The sequence below is a fragment of the Nycticebus coucang genome, chromosome 2, assembly GCF_027406575.1.
Source record: "Nycticebus coucang isolate mNycCou1 chromosome 2, mNycCou1.pri, whole genome shotgun sequence".
Lineage (NCBI taxonomy): Eukaryota > Metazoa > Chordata > Mammalia > Primates > Lorisidae > Nycticebus > Nycticebus coucang.
The window spans coordinates 56,634,320-56,654,336 of record NC_069781.1 but is presented as its reverse complement, the minus strand read 5'-3'; the positions used below and the strand labels follow the sequence as shown (position 1 = coordinate 56,654,336).

At 41.1% G+C, this 20,017-nt stretch overlaps 1 protein-coding gene across 4 annotated transcripts in view; it reads right to left on the bottom strand.

The window, feature by feature from the left end:
• Window positions 1-10,094: 10,094 nt before the first annotated feature.
• CDKN2A (cyclin dependent kinase inhibitor 2A) overlaps window positions 10,095-20,017 on the bottom strand; it is a 29,099-nt gene continuing 19,176 nt past the window's right edge. The window contains exons 1-3 of one of the 4 annotated variants that reach the window (XM_053571431.1): window positions 17,553-17,668; window positions 13,748-14,054; window positions 10,095-10,241 (exon numbers count right to left, since the gene is read on the bottom strand). In XM_053571431.1, coding sequence (XP_053427406.1) covers window positions 10,228-10,241; window positions 13,748-14,051 — 318 coding nt within the window. In that variant the 5' untranslated portion in view covers window positions 14,052-14,054; window positions 17,553-17,668 and the 3' untranslated portion in view covers window positions 10,095-10,227. Of the gene's footprint in view, window positions 10,242-13,747; window positions 14,055-17,154; window positions 17,339-17,552; window positions 17,669-20,017 lie in introns of those variants that run through there. The other 3 variants (XM_053571420.1, XM_053571411.1, XM_053571439.1) reach the window with 3 other exon arrangements.

Here is a 20,017-nt window from a genome sequence, read left to right as displayed (position 1 = left end):
AGGTCTTATTTATGAAAGCAGTTTGAAAAATAGAAAAGCATCCCTCTGTAATGTAAGCCTTGCATCCATTTTACAAAGGAGGAAACTAAGGCATAGATAAGAGACTGACTCACTTATCCTGAAGTGTTTTTTTCTCTTTTCCTGTTAGTGCAATTTGACTGTTGCACAATTCTTACCACAGACTGTTGTCAGTTCTAGAAAAACATTCTTCTACCAGTACTTTGCTTACTTTATCACCTGCTTAATTTTTATTAGATAATTCATATACTTTAAAAACTTGTAGTAAATTTGTATTCAGTACAAAGTAAATCTTCCTCCATACACTCCCTTGAGGCAATAGTCAACAACTTCTTGTGTCTTCCCAGAAATATTTCATGTATATACAAGCACATATACAAATATTTCTAAAATTTAATTTGGAGTATATTATTATTATTGTTATTATTTTAGAGACAGAATCTCACTTTGTCACCCTCTGTAGAGTACTGTGATGTCACAGCTCACAGCAACCTCCAGTTCTTGGGCTTAGGCGATTCTTTTGCCTCAGACTCCCGAGTGGCTGGGACTACAGGCGTCCGCCACAACGCCCGGCTATTTTTTTGTTGCAGTTTGGCTGGGGCCAGGTTCGAACCCACCACCCTCAGTATATGGGGCTAATGCCCTAGTCACTGAGCCACAGGTGCTGCCCTGGAGTATTTTATATACATTGTCCTGTACCTTTTTTATTCACACAGTAATATATCTTAGGAATCATTACATATTTCCTAAATCTACCAAATTCTTTTTAATAGCTCTATATTAGTTATAGAAAAGTCTCATAATTTATTTAAATCTCTCATCATATGTATCCATTGAAATTATTTCATATTTTTTTAATTTTAATTTTAATTTTTACATCTACATGTGTTAATTAGGTTTCCATTTTTTTTTGCCTTCACAAAATTAAAAAGACTTATAATTTAATAGCATTAACAATGTTTAAGATAAGGATTAGAAACAAAAACTTTGTAAAGAATGAACGAACATAAATACATTCAGAAAAGGAATCAGACAATTGCTACATTGAAATATTAAGCAATAATAATAATAATGCAAAGAAAGTAACATTCACATTGTCAAATAAGTGTATGTCTATTATAGAATGCTTTGACTCTGAGATTCAGTATGGAGTCATCAGTTAACTTATTATATTTTTTAAGTATCAAAAAATAGACAACTAATATTTATAAATAAAAGTAAAAGATAATTTAAAAAAACAGATCATGCTAAATCTTATAGACAATAGAAAAAGAAGAAATAAATCAAAATCTTTCTACTTGATCTGGGTACACCTGACACTAAAGTAGGAGAAAATATATTATTATAAAGGAGAAATTACAAACATATGTCACTTATAAATGAGGATACAATATCCTAAACAACAATATTAACATGTTGAGTTAAAAATTAATGTTTAAGTAATATACTTTGGTTAAAATTATTTCATATTTTTTGTTACTACGAAGCTACAGTGACTATTCTTACAAATGGGCCATTTTGTACACATGCAAATATATCTATAATATAAATTTCTGGAGATGGAATTGCTGAGTCAAAGGCATATCCCTTCAATTTTTCATAGATATCGCTAATTTTTATCCATAGATGATATACAAATTTACTTCCCTTCAGTAATGTTTATCCACATCTTTTCAACACTATGGGAAAATCTTTATACAAGACAAAAAGAAAGAGAGAGAAAGAAAGAAAAAGAAAGATTGATCAATCTAATTTGCCTGTAAGAGCACCAGGGGTATTTCAAGCTTTGCCTAGAAGTCATGCAGGTACATCACCTCCCTCAATCCATTTACCAGAACATTATTCATTTCCAACTACAACTGTGACTTCTCTTTTTTCACTTTATATGTAACTGATCTACTTAACATAGGACTGGGCCTGGAAATTATCGATTCTGCTCTTCTGCAGAAAAGACAAATCTACCATTGAATGGATTGGCCCCTTACAATTTTGAGTCACTTTCTGATTGCACTTTCCTGAAGTATCCACCCTTGTTCTTGTGATGGTACCCAATGGACTACCTTACCTTTCTGAGAACTGCTTACTTGAAGTACTTTTCATAACAAGGAGAAACAAACAAACATACAAAAAGGAGAAATACGTTTACTCCACTTACGTCCTTGCTGCTTTCATCAATTGCATCTCAATGGTGCTTAGAAAAACATGTTCGATATTTTTTGGCTTTGTGAAAACTTATATTCTCAGTTCCCCATCTACAAAATGCTTGTTTTCTATAGCCATATCTGTTTTGACTTACAATTCCTATCTTTTTAAAGCTCGAAATGATGGAAAGTAATAAAAACTTTTCCATATTAAAATAGTTTTAAAAATATGTAGCAGTTAATCAGGGTTGGTGATTTAGAATTTGATAGGTACAAGGATCCTAAAATTTACTTCCTGGGTTGCTAACCTCAAATCTCATCTGTAACAATTTTTCTCAACAAGTCTTTAACAACAATAAAAAATCACTTTATTAAATAATTTATGAGAGGAGTACTACTTCTCTTTCTGGCTCTCCTCACATCAATAAAGAAAAGAAATACTTATCACTAGTGTCTTCTGGGTAAAGCTATTCTTTTCCCCAATAGTTTGGGCAATCCTTATCAAATTAAGAAGTTTCACTTTAGTTAAGTAAGGAGGAGAAAGGGCTTAATTTGTTAATAGATTTTTCTCCATGATACAGGGAAGACTGCTAGAACAGGTGGGTAGACTGCTAGGTAAAACAGAACATTGAAAGATTTATGAAAGACATTATTCTTAGTAAAGCGTCACAAGAATGGAGAAGCATGAATCCTATGTACTCAATTTTGATATGAGGACAATTAATGACAATTAAGGTTATGGGGGGGAAGCAGAAAGAGGGAGGGGGGTGGGGCCTTGGTGTGTGTCACACTTTATGGGGGCAAGACATGATTGCAAGAGGGACTTTACCTAACAATTGCAATCAGTGTAACCTGGCTTACTGTACCCTCAATGAATCCCCAACAATAAAAAAAAAAATGAAAAAAAAAAGAAAATATAAAAAAAAAAGATTTATGAAAATCACCAATATTTTGTACTTTCGTTTTTATTTTCCCGTTAAGCTGGATGGTGAGTCCTTTAATCCTATTACCTAGAACAGTGCCTGACACACAGTAGATGCTCAATGATTATTTTTTGAGTAACTTAAGGAATGAGAGGATTACTTACAGAGTTAGAACTCTTCACATTACTTCCCTCCAAACTTCACATACCTTTTTCTAATAATGAGTGCAAACAGGTTCTGGGGCAGCTACATTATCACTCTGAACGGAGACAGGGATTAAGGGAAATGCCTTAAAGACAGTAAAGTGACAAAAACTTAAATAGTCTCAAATAGTATAACCCATAGGCACAAAATATAGGGACAATGTGCTCAGACTTATTTCTTTTTCTTTATGAGACGGAGTTACACTTTGTCACCCTCGGTTGAGTGATCTGGTGTCATAGTTCACAGCAGCCTCAAACTCCTGGGCTCCAGCGATCCTGCATGCCTAAACTTCCGAGTAGCTGGGACTACAGGCGCCCCCACAGCGCCCGGCTAGTATGTATGTGCGTGTGTATGTATGTATGTATTTTTTTTAAAGAGACAGAGTCTTGCTCTTTCTCAGGCTGGTCTGGAACTCCTGAGTTGCAGCGATCTGCCCGCCTTCACCTCCCAGAAGGCTGGGTCAGACTTGTACTTTAGCTTCCATTCCCCTAGAGAACCAGTCCTCTCAAATCAAATATTCTACAGACAGAACTGTGGCAACACTTGATTATAATGTCAGCTATTGGAGGAAGATACGACTGTGAATTTAGAAAACGACTTTAGCATTATAAGACAATGTACTCAAAGAAAATTTCAAATAGTGGAAAGGAGGAAATAACGTATTCATTTAAACATGTTTATTCGCTACTACTTGAACTTGATTGTTTAAATAAGTCGCGCGCGATCTGAAAGCCGCTGACGTCAGTGCCTTCCCGCCCCGCCGCCCCCGGGGTCCGCGGCTCAGGTCTGGGGACTCCAGAGGATCCCTGCCCGTTCAGGTCTGGGACAGGCCGCGCAGTGAGTGGCTCCTGTCCTGCCCCGCGGGCTCCCAGGTCGCAACACCCGGGCGCGCCTGGGCCTCGCAGCCCTCCTGGGTCTCACTTTTAGAGCTTGAAAATGTTTCGGTTGCAAGTTCGGAGGTTTCGTAGGTTAAGGGAAAGTCCCCGCCTCCTAAGCACGACGCAGTCCGGCAGCCCATCGTCCAGCCTCAGGACCTAGTGCAGCTGCGCCAAGAACCACTCCCGGTTTTCTGTCCCTCTCATTCATCTTTGCTCCCCTCTTAAAAACAAAACAAACCAACCAAACAAACAACAACAACAACAACAACAAAACACCTGGTGAGGGCGGTGCGAGGTGGCTCACGCCTGTGACCCAGCACTTGGGAGGCAGAGGCGGGTGGATTGCCTGAGCTCGTGGGGTCCAGACCAGCCCGAGCCAGAGAGAGACCCGTCTGTAAAAATAGCTGGGTATTGTGGCGGGCGCCTGTAGTCCCAGCTACTCCGGAGGCCGAGGCAAGAGAATCGCTTGAGCCCAAGAGTTTGAGGTTGCTATGAGCTGTGATGGCGCAGCACTCTACCGAGGGCGACATAGTGAGATTCTGTCTGAAGAAAGAAAAGAAAAGAAAAGAAAAGAAAGAAAGAAAGAAAGAAAGAAAGAAAGAAAGAAAGAAAGAAAGAAAGAAAGAAAGAAAGAAAGAAAGAAAGAAAGAAAGAAAGAAAGAAAGAAAGAAAGAAAGAGAAAGGAAAGGAAAGGAAAAGAAAAGAAAAGAAAAGAAAAGAAAAGAAAAGAAAAGAAAAGAAAAGAAAAGAAAAGAAAAGAAAAGAAAAGAAAAGAAAAAGAAAAGAAAACCTACCAGGTGAAAGCAGTCCAGAGTTTCTCAGTCTATGCCCAGTGTCCGGTGTCCCAACGCCGCCGCGGCCTGCTCCGCAGGCACTTCTGAGATCCTGGCCTAGTTCACGGTACCGGCCACTCCCTGAAGCCCAGGGGCCCCGAGTGTCTGTGCTCTGCGCGCTTCACCAGGCAGGCGCCGAGGCTCCGCACCCAGGTCTCAGTAAAAGGGTGGCGGAGATAAGCTCTGCCTGACTCCACTCTCAGTGGTCTTAAAGTAGGAGGCGCCTGTGCACTCCCCGGGGCGTCACACTGCAGAAGAGCCCGCTGGCCAGAGGAAGGGGGAAAACTGAAGAACCCTCAGTCTTTCAAGCAGAAGTCCAGGATGGTGCGGGATGGGAGACAAGGAGAACAAGAGACGGGTTGAGGGAAGGAAAGTGGGCCTTCTGCAGGTGCAGTGTGAGGTGCAGAAAAAATGGAGAGAGACAGCTAAGTGTGAGAGCTAGAGATCAGAGAAATAGGGACAGGTATCCAGAAAGTGAGAAGGCCAGACACGGAAGATAGTTGGAAGAAGGAATTTGGAGCATCAGAGACATATGGTCATCCTACTTTAAAACAAAACAAACTAAAGATAGAGATAAAATCAGAGAAAGCGGCCGAGTAAGGCCCTCTCCTTCACAGAAAAATAAGCAACAAAAGTCAGAAGTGACTTTGCCGGAAGTCTGGAAAACACTCAAAAGTTTACAGCAACCAAGCCAACGCTGAGTCAAGAAAAAGATAACTTTAAGATAAATTATTGGGGGAGGGGTGAGAAAAACATGACTTCAACCCAGCATGATGAGGACATCACTAGCGATCTTACGTTAATAAAAACGATTACAAAAGAATACTACGAACAAGTGCAATACAAAAAAAATAGATAACCTAGATGAACTGGACATATTTCTAGAAACACAAGCTACAAAAACTGACTTAGGAAAAAATAGAAAATCTTTTTTTTTTTTTTTTAAGAGAGAGAGAGAGTCTCACATTGTTGCCCTCGATAGAGTGCCCTGACCATCATCATAGCTCACAGCAACCTCAGACTCTTGGGCTCAAACAATTCTCCTGCTTCAGCCTCAGGAACTGCTGTTCTTCTGAATCTCGTCCAAAAAAATAAAGGAGTAGAGAACATTTCCTAAGTCGTTTTGTAAGGTTTGTATTACCCTGATAGCAAAACCAAAGACAGTACAAGAAAACTATAGATCACTAACCCTTATCAATATAGATGGAAAAATTCTCAACAAAAGGATTACATCCCATGTTTAAGTGAGATTTATTTCAGGAATACAAGGAGTTCAACATATGAAAATCAATCAACATAATACACATTATTAATGAAATGAAGAAAAAAACATGATCATCTCAATTAGTGCAGAAAATGAATTTGACAAAATCTGGCACTCTTTCACAATAAAAACGTTCAAGAAACTTAAGTAGAAAGGAATTTTTTCAGCCTAATAAGGAGATTAAAACTACAGTCAACATCATACAATGGTGAAAGATTGAAAGATTTCCCTTTGGTGTCAAGAGCAAGACAAGGATGTGTGCTTTTGCTTCTTCTATAAAAAACTGTACAAACAATGTACTGGAAGTTCTAACCAGAGCAATTAGAAAGGAAAAAGAAGTAAGGGGTATCTAAGCTGGAAAAGAACAAGTAATACTATCTCTCTTCACAGATGTCATGATCTTGTATGGACATAGAAAATCCCTTTAAGGAATGATGCTGGGGCAACTATTCACATGCAAAAGAATCAAGTTACACCCTTATCTTACATCATGTGTGCAAAACTCAAAATAGATTAGATACTTAACTGAGGGGGTGAAAAGTATAAAAGTCATAGAAGAAAACAGGGGAAAACTGTTATAGCCTTGGATTTGATGATAGATTCTTAGATATGATACCCAAATCACAAGCAACAAATGAAAAACTGATAAATTGGACTTTAAAATCTTTTGTGGATCAAAAGACATTATCAACACTGTAAAAAGATGGCTTGGTGCCTGTAGCTCAGTGGCTAGGGCTCCAGCCACATACACCAGAACTGGTGGGTTCGAATCCAGCCCAGGCCAACTACAATCAAAAAATAGACAGGTGTCGTGGTGGGCACTTGTAGTTCAGCTACTTGGGAGGCTGAGGCAAGAGAATATCTTAAGCCCAAGAATTTGAGGTTGCTGTGAGCTGTGACAGCACAGCACTCTACTGAGGGTGACATAGTGAGACTTTCTCAAAAAAAAAAGACTGCAAAAAGACAACATAAAGAATGAGAAAAAATATTTGTTAATACTATTAATATATCTGATAACAGAGTATACAAAGAACTCTTACAACTTAACAAAAAGAAAAAAACTAATTTTAAAATGGGCAAAGGACTTGAAAGGACATTTCTCCTAAAAAAATAAAATAGACAAATGGTTAGTAGATATAAAAATGATGCTTAACATCAGCAGGCCTTAGAAAAAATGGAATCAAAACAACAGTGAGATGCTACTTAATACCAACTAGGATGGCTTTAAACAACAACAACAAAATAACAAGTGTAAGGATGAAGAGATATTGCAAACATTGTAGTTGCTGGTGGGAATGTTTGATGGTGTAGCTGCTATGGAGCACAATTTGGTAGTTCCTCAAAAAGTTAAATATAATTATTTTATGACTCAACAATTCTACCCATAAGTATGTAGCAAAAAAAATTAAAAACATGTATTCAAACAAATACTTGCCCATGAATGTTCATAACAGCTCTGTTCACACTAAGTAGCCAAAGGTATAAACAATAAAATGTTCATCCCCAGATGAATAAATTGCAGTATATTTATGCAATGGAATATGATTCAGCAATAAAAAGGGATGAAGTGCTGATATATACTGTAACACAGAATAAGCCAGACATGAAAGGTCCCGTATTATATGATTCCATTTATAAGAAATATCCAGAAGAAGTAAATTGATAGAAACAAAAAGGGATTTGTAGTTGTCAGAGGAGAGAGGCAGGGAGGATTTAATAGGTATACTTAATGGGACCTCCTTTGGAATTGCTAAAAATGTTTTGGACTAGTTAAGAGACATGATCACACAACATTGTGAATGTACTATATGCCACTGCATTGTACACTTAAAAATTGGTAGTTTAATGTTATGTGAATTGCATCTCCATAGAAAATAAATAATAGAGGCTCAGTGCTCCAAACTGTGATGAAGCAGTATGGATGTGAGAATCTCCCCCCCACCCAGCTGAAGTTTGAGCCATGTCCTCACAACCTTATTCTGGAAGAGAAGTGCAGAGTTACCTTTAGGTTGGGTGGCAGTCACAGCCTTCTGGAACCTTCACCTTGGGGGTCCCTGAGGTGGAGGCTGGAGAGCCCACCCATGGAAGGCCCATGGGGCTGAAGAGCCGGCCTGAGGCTGTGGGCCACCTATCAACTGTGGTGTCATGGGCAAAATGTTTCAAAACTCTCAAGGTTAGGGACCAGAGCCAGGTTAATAAGTGAATGTTAGGTGTGCAAGAGGTCATCAATCTGAGGTCTCCCTGGAGTTTTCATTCAGTGCTTTAATAACATTTCATCAATTTTAGGACTTGGCTTTTGACATTTTATCATCTCTGAGATGGGGACATGTTTTAAAATCCTGATGGTGAGTGTTGTCATAATCCAATTGCAGCATTTCTGTCTCTAAGAGATACATAAAACCACAGTTGAGTTTTGGAAACAATGTTGTCTTCTTTCCTTCAATGAATTGGCATTAAAAATGTGTTTTGTGGGAACACACACACACACTCTATACCTTTGGCACCTTGCCGTAATAGGTGCTCAAAAAATGTTGACTGAATAAATGTGTCTATTTTTTTCATTGCTTTTTGGCTCATTTGCCAGTAGTTTGACTCAAGAAAACCCCTTTGAGCTTTCCTAGTTCACAGAATGGCTGTAATAAGGTGAACACCTCCGGTGGTTTCAAGGCTCCCAAGAAGTGTCATAGAAATGTGTGCTTACGGCCTGAGTACTCATTCCCCCAAACTTCAACCCAATGAAAAGGCAGAAACAGTGTTTGTCTTTTTCATCTTTTATAAGAAAGTAGAAATGCAAATAGAAATGGGAATTTAGAGGAGGGGAAAAGCAGATCAATGTAAAGAAGCAGGGTATTTTTTTTTTTTTTTGAGACAGAGTTTCACTTTGTCAGTCCTGGTAGAGTACTGTGGTGTCATAGCTCACAGCAACCTCAGACTCCTGGGCTTAAGCGATTCTCTTGCCTCAGCTTCCCAAGTAGATGGGACTACAGGCACCAGCCACAACCCCTGGCTATTTTTAGAGATTGGTTCTCACTCTAGCGCAGGCTGGTTTGTAAACTCACGCAATCCACCGGCATCGGTCTCCCAGAGTGCAGGGATTACAGGCGCGAGCCACCAGAGTGCAGGGATTACAGGCATGAGCCACCACGAAGGGCCCCTCATATTTTTAAAAAAGCACTATTTTGCTTAATTCCCAGCCCTTACACCCCTGTGGGAGAAGAGGACTGGCCCTGGAAGTCAGTGAGATGGACTGGGTTGGCATTTGTTCTTTTCTCTGCTGGTGTGTGATCTAAATATGGGCCTGGAAACTGGGATTACATGTGATTAATGCTGCAAACAGGATTTTCTTATTATCCTAAGCATGAGCTTGGTGTGACACTCATAGCTATGTGCTAATTTTAATAATTTGCCATGTAACTTGGATTCCTATAACCTGGACTGTAAATTTGTTTTAGCTCCAGTGTGAGTTTTCTTTTCAAAGTATGATTAAATCATCCTAATTTTTTCCCCGTACTCTAGCACTAGTTATTTAAAATGGATGCAGAAACTTTAAAACTGTTATATTTATCTTGTATTGAGCACTTAAGACTTTTGTCTAATCATGCTATTTGTTCTACTGCTTTTGTCAATTGATAACTCCCATAGCCCTTTTGAAAAATGTGTGCTTGGGGTAGAAATTAAGTTGTCTGCCCTCAGGCCATACACTTTAGTTTTTTATTTCTGGAGCATGTTTAGACTTCTCTGTACTTGTATAGGTTTGATTCTTCATGTAGCTTAGCTAAGGTTTCCTAAAGCATCTTCTAGTAGCTGTCATTGGTCTATAAAATACAATTTGGGCTGTTTAAAATGCAAAAAAAAAGCACTATTTTGCAACTTGAAACTAAGAAAGCAGGGAAGAATGGGCATGGGGGTGGGGGGTGAGAGCAGCCTTTTAAAGTTGAAGAATCGTCGCACGGGCTCAAAGATTCTTTATTCCGGGCCGTCTGCAAAGAGCAGAAAGAAAATAGGCGTTAGAAATCGGAACTCAAAGATGCGCGGCCCACACCACCTGCCTCTCTTGAAGTCCTCGCGAAGTATTCAGGCACTTATGGATAAGGTGCTCCCAATGGCTTCGCCTGCCTACGTCCACCTTCTCTGCATATCCACCAACCCTAGCCACAGAGTCTATTCGTTGACTCCAGAACCTGCCAACCGCCACTGCGCTCCCAGAGCTTCGCTCATCCAGTGGGGCGTCCACCACCTGCCGGCTGCGACCCACCCACCGCGGCAAGTGCAGGGAGCGCGCCACCGCGCAACCGGCGAGGTTGCAACAGGAAAACAAGTATTATATAGCTAGCGCCTGAGACAATGCCAGGCGCGAGGGCGTGAAGATGTCTCCTTGTGCTCCCTGCGTGCCCAGAAATTTCGTGCACCTGGTGCCGAGTGAGCCAGCGAGTTCCCGGTAAACAAAGGGCGCCTCAAGCGTCCGCGCGCGTCTCGACCATGTGGGAAAGTTTGCTTGCAGTCCCATCTCCCCTTTCCCATCGCCTCCTCTTCCAAACCCGCTAATGGTTTCCTATCATTTCTAGAACAAAGTGAATGCTCCCCTCTTGGACCTGGAAGACCCCTAGGTGATCTGGCCTCTGCTGTCCTCTCTAATCTCTGTGGCGTGCAGGCTCCAGCTCTCGTTCGTCCTCCTAATCCTCCGTGTTCATTCCTGACTCTTTTTTTTTTTTTTGAGACAAAGTCTCACTGTGTCGCCCCGGTTGAGTTCCGTGACATCACAGCTTACAGCAACTTCAAACTCTTGGTTCAGGTGATCCTCTAGCCTCAGGCTCCCGAGTAGCTGGAACTACAGGCGCCTGCCACAGGCCTGGCTATTTTAGAGACGGGCTCTATAACACCGGCCTCTGCCTCCCAGAATGCTGGGGTTACAGGCATGAGCCACCGCGCCTGACCTTTACACTTCACTCTTATCCATGGCATTGGTTTTACAAACCCAGTCTTTAAAAATACAGTACATTGGCTCGGTGCCCGTAGCACAGTGGTTACGGAGTCAGTCACATACAACATACACCGAAGGTAGTGGGTTCGAACCTGGCCTGCGCCAGCTAACCAACAATGACAACTGTAACAAAAAAAATAGCAAGGCATGTGGTGGGTGCCTGTAGTCCCAGCTACTTTGGAGGCCGAGGCAAGATGGAGGCCGAGGCAAGAGAACCTCTTGAGCCCAAGAGATTGAGTTTGCTGTAGCTGTGTGACACAGTGACACTGTCTCAAAAAAAAAAAAAAAAAAGTACACTGTTACCTTGATTAATCCATTTCTTAGAATGTACTCTGTAAGGGCAGGGCTTCTGTGTTGTGTCATTCATCTTTGTGTGCTCAGCACCTAGAATGGGGCTGATCACTGTAATAGCTTCTTAAGGAGTTAATTATACCCAGCCTGCCACTGAAGCAGTGGCTCCCACTGCTCAGGCCACTGAATGGGTAGGAACAACCACTGAGTGGTCTTAAGTTTTTCTCCCTCAAGCTCTTAAACAAGATGGAAATAAGGTTGACAAAAAAATAAACATCAGTTAAAAAAAAAGAATGATGTTTGGAGAGGAGGGTGGTGAGAATGAAGGGAAGGAGGGAAGGAAGGAAAGGATGTGTGTGCTTGGATTAAACATCATCAGTTTGGTTATTAAGGGTAGCTTATTTTATTCATTTGCTGGTGACAGAATTCAATGTTTTTTTTAACTCCCTCTCCTTGGAGCCTCTGGTTTCTTGCTCCACTGGGCAACAGCGCTACGACTGGTCTGCTGTCCTACACTACTTCCCAGATTCAAGCTGCAATTGGAGGAGGACAGAGCGGGCCAAGGACAGGACATCTTTTGCCTCTCACTTAGACGATGAGCTCACAGGTTGGCAACTAGCTGGAGCCACAGCCAGAGCAAGACCTGGTCTCTAAAAATAGCCAGGTGTTGTGGCTGGTGCCTGTAGTCCCAGCTACTTGGGAGGCTGAGGTGAGAGAATAGCTTGAACCGAAGAGTTTGAGGTTGCTATGAGCTATGATGCCATGGCACTCTACCAAGGGTGACACAGTGAGACTCTGACTCAAAAAAAAAAAGAAGATACTGCGGGGTTTTGTTTTGTTTTGTTTTCACAGCACCTCCCAGCAAAGGGCCTGGAGGCAGTCTCTCCACACAGTCCTCTCAGGCTCCCCTAAGGCCCAGAGAGACCAAGGTCTCAACTCCGAGCCAAAATACCAATAGAATAGATTTCAGGGTCCTCAAAGGCATATTGTACTTTAAATATTGATGTTAATTTCATGTATTGCTTCATATATTTAGGTTTTTTAAAAAGATTCCCCACCAGAAAAAAAAAAAAGAAATAGGAGTATAATTGGCACTTAGTCAATGGGGGATTAGGATGTTGGTGCCCCATGAAAAGAAAGGTTGGATATGGTGATTCAGGCCTGTAATCCCAGCACTTTGGGTGGGAGGTTGAGGTAGGAGGATCTCTTGAACTCAGGAGTTCAAAACCAGCCTTAGCAACATAGCAAGTCCCCATCTCTATTAAATAAAAAAAAAAAAGAAAGAAAGAAAGAAAAGAAAAGAATAAAAATAAAAAGAAAGAAAGAAAAAGAAAAATTAGCTGGATGTGATGGATGGCCTGCTTCTATCATCTCAGCTACTTGGGAGGCTGGAGCAGGAGGATCTCTGGAACTCAGGAATTCAATGCAATGAGTTATGATGGCATCACCACTCTAGCCCTGGCAACAGAGCAAGACCCTGTCAAAAATGGGGGGGAAGGTTGGGGGTCACAGAAAGGAAAGGTGGGGAGGACCACAGTTCCACATTCCTTGCTCAGTGATGGCTTGCTGGCTTGCAGAAATGGAAAGTTATGCAAAGTTTAAGAGAAAAAGAAGGAAGAGGGAAGAGTCCATATCTCCCTTAGAGTGCTGCAAATTCATGTGGCAGGTCTTCTTTATTCCAGATCCCCTCATAACTCCCTGGGGGAACTCTGGAAAACTGCCACACAAAGTGGGAGGATCAGATTAGTAGAGTTGTGCAAAACAGTCAGGAATGGCAGGTCTCCAAATGAAATCACAGCACAACTGCATTTGGAAATTCCGGGGTTGGCCCAGCCACTATGTTTGGGAAGCCGGAAACTGAGACCCAATGAACAATGTGGCTGGTCGGCTAGTTTGGAGGGAGAGGGGGCATTAGATCTCTAGCTTCTTAAGTCTTTTAGGCTGCCCAGTCCAGGCCCTGAGTTGTAGGGAGGGTGGGTGTTTGGGTTTTTGCGAGCGGAGTGAGGCTTATACGCTCAGTTTTCACGTGCTCAAGTCCATTTGGGGCTATTGTCACGTTATGTAGCGCTGGCTAGGCAGTGCCATCGGGAGACTCAGGCTGTCCCACGGGGTTAGTGTGTGAGCTGCTCTCCTGCTCAGCTTCCTTTTCTGAAAAATGAGTGTGCTGAGCTTCGGAATCTCTCAAGGTTCAATTCTTAGATCATCAGTTCTCACCTGCGGGACCGTCTGCAGCATTTGTGCCAACTTGGCTGCGACCTTCTGTGTCCCCGGCGGCCTCATGCAGGTACCGTGCGACATCACAGTGGCCTCGTTCTTCAGCCAGGTCCACGGGCAGGCGGCCCCAGGCGTCGCGCACGTCCAGCCGGGCCCCGGCCTGATGCAGAGCCACCAGCGTGTCCAGGAAGCCCTCCCGGGCCGCGTCGTGCACGGGTCGGGTGAGGGTGGAGGGATCCGCGCGGTTGGGCTCCGCTCCGTGGAGCAGCAGCAGTTCCGCCACTCGGACGCTGCCCATCATCATGACCTGCAGAGAAAGCAGAGGGGTCAGGGCGAGGATGATGGCAGAAACCTCGTTGTGAAGTTGCCACACCCAAAGTAGTTGCCTGTACAAGCCACAGGTGTCTACGCTTTATTTGCTTCCAGATACCATCCACTGACCTTCTTCAGTTTTCCTATCCACCCCATTTCCCAGTATACGTTGGATGTCACTATATAGCTCAAACTTTTGCGGGGGCGGGGGACATCAGCTACAGGCGGAACACTGCACAGCAAAAAGGTGAGGAAGAAACTGGCTTTCACTGCAGCCTAATATCCTCTCCTTCCCGCCGCCTGCCATTTTTGAGATGAAATTAGGTTAGGGCTGAAGATTTTGTTTAGTTCATTCTGTATACCCAGAACATGATAATTGTTAAAGTGAGAAAAGAAAATTTAAATAAACCTTAATTATCTCAAAACTTTTAAGTGTTAGGTTCCTGAAATGTTCAACTTCAATTTCCTTTTTATTGTATATTTTCATTATATATTGACAAAAAGTTTTATATATTTATAGGGTACAGAGAGACGTTGTGATTTTAAATAGAACCTGCAATGATTAAATCAAGCTAATTAACTTATCTCAAATATTTGACTTTTTGTCTAATGAAAACGTGATATTTACTCTTAGCGATGTTGAAAGGTTTAGTACTTAGTTATTAGCTATATTCACCACACTGCGATGAACCTCAAAAAAAAAAAATCAAATGTATTCCTTCTATCTAACTGGGGTGTTGTATCCTTTGATTGTCAGCTCCATCCCCTAGCCTCTGGTAACATCATTCTACTCTTTGCTTTTATGAATAAAGTTGTTTTAGATTTTATTTATGAAAAGAGGTGATATTTGTCTTTTTTATTTCACTTAGCATAATGTCCTTCAATTGAAAAACTTCAATTTCTTTATGTATAAAATGAGAAGGCTTATCTAATTAGCCCTTAAATTCCTTTCTGTGGTAGGCTGAATGATGTCCCCCCATGGCAATGTCCCAATCTTCAGAAGCTCTGAATACAATGGCAAAAGTGACTTTACAAACATGATTAAATTAAAGGGTCTTGAGAGTGATTATCCTGGATTTTCAAGGTAGGTCCAACATAATCATAAGTGTTCTCATGAAGAGGGTCATATTCACGGAAAAGAAAGAAGAATGGAAGCAGAGGTCAGAAGGAAGATACAGAGGGATGAGCCCAGAAATTTGATGGCTACTAGAAGCTGGAAAGGCAAGGATACAGCTTCTCTCTTAGAGTTTCCAAAAGGAACAGACCAGTGGACCCATTTTAGACTTCTGACTTTCAGAACTCTAAAACTATAACTTTGCCTTTGTTCTAGCCATTAAATTTGTGATAACCTGTTACAACAGCAATAGGAAACTAAAATACTTGCCAAACTTACGATTTGAGAGTTCATTAAACAGGAAATGTTGACCTCTTTGGTTCTTAAATTACCTTTGAAACAAAGCACTTCCCAAAGAGGAATCTTAGAAATGGTGCCTACAGTCACTACAATTTCATAATGTGAGTGTTGCATGATGGGTGGGGGTGGTAGTTGACAATTCCTTTTAGGATAAGATTATATCTTATATCCTTTTAGGATTTAGTTATATTAGCTCAGAGATATACGGACAATATAAAGAGGAATGGTCAGCTGTTTGCTACAATCCTTCTGAACCCCAAGAGCAAACTGAATTTGCTATGTGGTATACTGATATCCCTAGAAAGACAATAACCTGAGTTATAACAGAAGGAATACCTAAGCAAGTAAAAAAAATCAATATATACAGACATGTGTCTTTTTATATTTTCAATAATAATTAGAAAATTTCCATGTAGAAATAATATGTATTTCTGAAGAATTATTTCTATGTATTTCATATTTTGTGTTGTCATGTTAACTTTAATTCTCTAATTGTTGATGGTACAATGAATTTTTTAAGTTCAATATACAATGGATATTTATATATTGAACTTAAAAATTAGTAAAATAATGGTAAACATTAAAAAGAGGAATAACTTATTTTTAGTTACAGTCTATATTAAACACAATTTGTGTAAATCAGGAAATCATAAACAATATGGTTGAATTCTGCCCTGAGAAAGTGAAACTGACTCAGTTTTCAAAAACACAAGGAGAAAATACAAGCGAACCGAATTACAGGCACAAAAATAAAAATTGTAGTGTACTGTTCTGTATATTTAAGGAAGTACTTCATCTTGGCTATAAAAATGGTCTTAAATGTTTTTCTTATATTTCATGACATAAAAAGTTAAAAAACAATCCACATAAAAATATTTAAATCATGATAGCAATTCAAAGCAAAAAGAAATGAATCAATTAAATGAAAATTTGTAGGGTGCTTAAATCCACTTGAAAAAATTTTAATTTGTCTGAGGGGTAGATGGCATTTGTCAGCAATGAGGAATTGAAATATCTATCCCAAATAAGTTCAACTGTATCCAGTAAGTTAAAAATAGCAAAAGTAATATTAAATATCCCCCCCAAATAGTAACTAAATTCACAACTTTCTCTCAGGCGAAATTACACTAATGTTTTTCTTCATATATGTTCACCTTTATTTCCTAAGTTCTTATAACAAGCATATATTTGCCCTACACAGGTAAAATAAAAATAAACACACTATGTAGGTGCTTCTGAATAATTTCAATTGATATTTATTCCAACATAACCGGGTGGTAGATTTCACGGAAATCCCTCCTAACAAAGAAGACGTCAGGCTTCATTCAGGGATCTGTGAGTTTGTGGCTAAGCAGTCCCTGCAAATCGTACATTTCTTTAAAACTGGTTTTACAGCTGATAAAGAGCATACCTCGATTAATGCAAATATGTCCCCCCCACCCCAGATCTTCACAGCATTCTAAAGATCTACACTTCCCCTTCCCTCGCGTGCCTCCCAGTCCTGCCTAGTCTTCCCGAGCCCCCAGGGCGTCGCCCGAAGGATTACAAACCTCTCTGAAAACTCCCAGGGAAGTCTCCCCCTTTCCCAGAATCGAAGCTCGACCTGTTTCTGATGCCCCTGCAAACGTAGTCCTCTGGAGTCGCTTGCCCCATCTCCTTTCGCTGCAGAACCGCTATCTACCTGAATCGGGGTCCGACCTTGACGGTTCGGCGCGTTGGGAGGCGCCCCCGCCTCGAGCAGCGCCCGCACCTCCTCCGCCCGACCCTGGGCCGAGGCCGTGCTCAGCCAGTCTGCAGTGGGCTCCATGCGGCTGCTCGCTCCTCGCTCCTCGCGCTTTCCCTTCCCCCGCCGCCTGCTCCCTCTGCTGTCGCCCTCTCCTGCCGTTCCGCGTCACCGGTGGCTGGCTCGCTGCTCTTTTCCCTCCTCCACCGTTAGCTCCTCCCGCTTTCCCCACCTCCCCCGGCGTCGGGTGCAGGCGGCCTGCCCCACCCTTAGTGAATAGCCGCCAGGCCCTCCTTTCTCCTCCCCGCGGCAGAATAAGAGGCCCCCGATTCTAAGCCTCAACTCCTCTGTGCCACCTGCAGGTCTTTCCATTGCAGGAGGGAGCTGTTCACGTGCGTGTTCTCCTAGGAGGTACCCTTCGCTCCGAATTTGCTGCGAATGGGACCCGCTGAAGTTGGCACACTCGGGGCTCCCCTGGGGGCACCGGCCGGAAGCCACTCTCTCCCGGAGCAGAGCCAGCGCAGGGAGCCGGGCGCCCTGGGCCACGCCCCTTCTCCCCGCCCACATTTCGGCTCCTCCCCTGCCCTCCTCACGGCTGTACTCAGCAGAGGCACAAAAGAGCTTGTCTGATTGGCAGTTAGCTCCTACATCGCCCAGGCCCCTCACACTAGTAAGGATGTGGGGGGAGGGTTTCTTAGACACGTGGCATACTTGATTTAAGAGCGGCTCAGAAAAGATGAGGTCTGTTTAATATGGATGGGGGAAGAATTCTGCCTGTAAGCAGACTGGAACGTGGAGAGGGAATCTTTGGAAGGACAGACTCTGGTCTTAACGAGTTCTTAGACCAGAAGTCCTGAACATTAGAGGCAAAGTTGCACAGTGATTCAGAGATCAGGTTCACACACTGTTCCGGGTCTCCCTCCAACTCTTTCTTACTTCTCCTTCCTACTGAAAATATTTTACATTTTTCTTAGTTATAAAGGCGGGCGGGTTTAAGAGTGATCCCTGCCATATAGGACAGTTGTAAGTTTAAATGAATTGATGCGTACGTAAACACCAAGAATAGTACCATAGACTCTAAACTATTACTTGTTATCTATTAAATTATTCATTTTGAGAATTCTCTTGCAATCTTGGAAGGCACTGAAAGAAAATGGTTGGGATTGAATTATCACTATTACATAAAAAGAAAGACCAGGAAGACCTTAAACACTTGAAAAGATGATAGGTTACCACCCTTACATATAATGAAAAGTTAAAACTAAAATGTATAACAAAGTAATAATATAAAAGTATATTATTTAAAAATAATATTAAAAGTCTAATAATATGTGACTATTACATATATAATATATATACTACATCTTTTAAAATTGGGTCACTCAAACTTTGCTGATGCTTTAAGCACATACTTAATCCAGGATAATCCAGTGATGTTTGAAAGCTATGTTTCAATCCCTGGTTGACTTATTGTATAGACCCAGAATACCTTCTTTTACTTTCATAGTTGCTGTTCCATCATCAACACGCAATTTTTAAATGATGCCAATGAAGACAGGGATGTCAGATCTATTACAAAAATTTAAAAGGCATCACTCTGCCATCTATATTTTCCTCCATGTACCTCTCAATTATCTGGGTAGAAATGGTGAGGAAAACTCAAACTGTGTATCAAGGACATAAAATTCTTTTAATTTAGCTTAAAGTATCTTAATCTTATGGTATTTTAAATTATCTTATTTTATGAAGGGAGAGGTTATGTCTTCCATCACTAAAATAATGGTTTTTAATCTTGGAGATAGGAGTGTGGGGAGGTGGAAAGAGTAGGTTTATTCAAGAGCCCATTGAAAGCTATAGACCCTCTCCTCAAAAAAGAAAAGTCTGTAACGATTTTAAAAAAAAAACAAAATGGTGTGTTCATGTGCACAAATATTTTTAAAGAAAATTTTCAGGGAATTCAGGGATTGTTCTGAAATTCAATTATGGATTCCTACATCAAGAATTCTTTAGGGTTGGGTGCAGTGGCTCATGCCTGTAATCCTAGCATTTGGGGAGGAATGCTTGAGCCCAGGAGTGCTAAATTGCTGTGAGCTATGATCATTGTACCCCAGCCAGGGTGATAAGAGTGAGACCCTGTCTCAAATTAAAACAAAGCAAAAATGAATGCTGTTAGATTTTCTGCAATATTTTGAGCTATTGGTGACAGAAATGGGAGGTGGAACCCTACAAAAACAATCTTTGAATGTGTTATAAAAATGTGGAAGTTGACTGCTGTGCAAATATCAAGAGTAGAGAATAGGTTTTACATATGCATAGAGTATACTCAGGCATTTGCAATAGAGCTCCAGGAACATTATGGCTGGGGTACCTTTGTTCTAGAAATTGGCTCCATTATCATTTATAAATCTTGTGTAAATAAATAGTTAATATTAGTGTGAAAACTTTTCCAGTTTTTCCTTTAAAGAACCAGCATACTTCCACTTTACTCATACATTTGAGGTCAGAGCTGAGGGGCAAAATCCCAGAAGCATTAAAATACAAAGCCCAGGATCCTGTAGCTGATTATGCCAACCTCAGATTTTCCCATGTGTAAAATGGGATCATAATGTATTTCATGGGCTTATAAAAACAATATATGTTTAAAAAGATTTTAAAATTCCAAAGTTCATTGGTGGTGTTATCACCCCCATAATACTTTTCCTCTTCGCTGAGAATGCCATGTTTTTTAGGTTTGTGCTGCCTTGGTAATTTTGAAAATCTATATGATGAAATTTAAATGTCTCAATTCTGATCAATCTTTTTTTTTTGCAGTTTTTGGCTG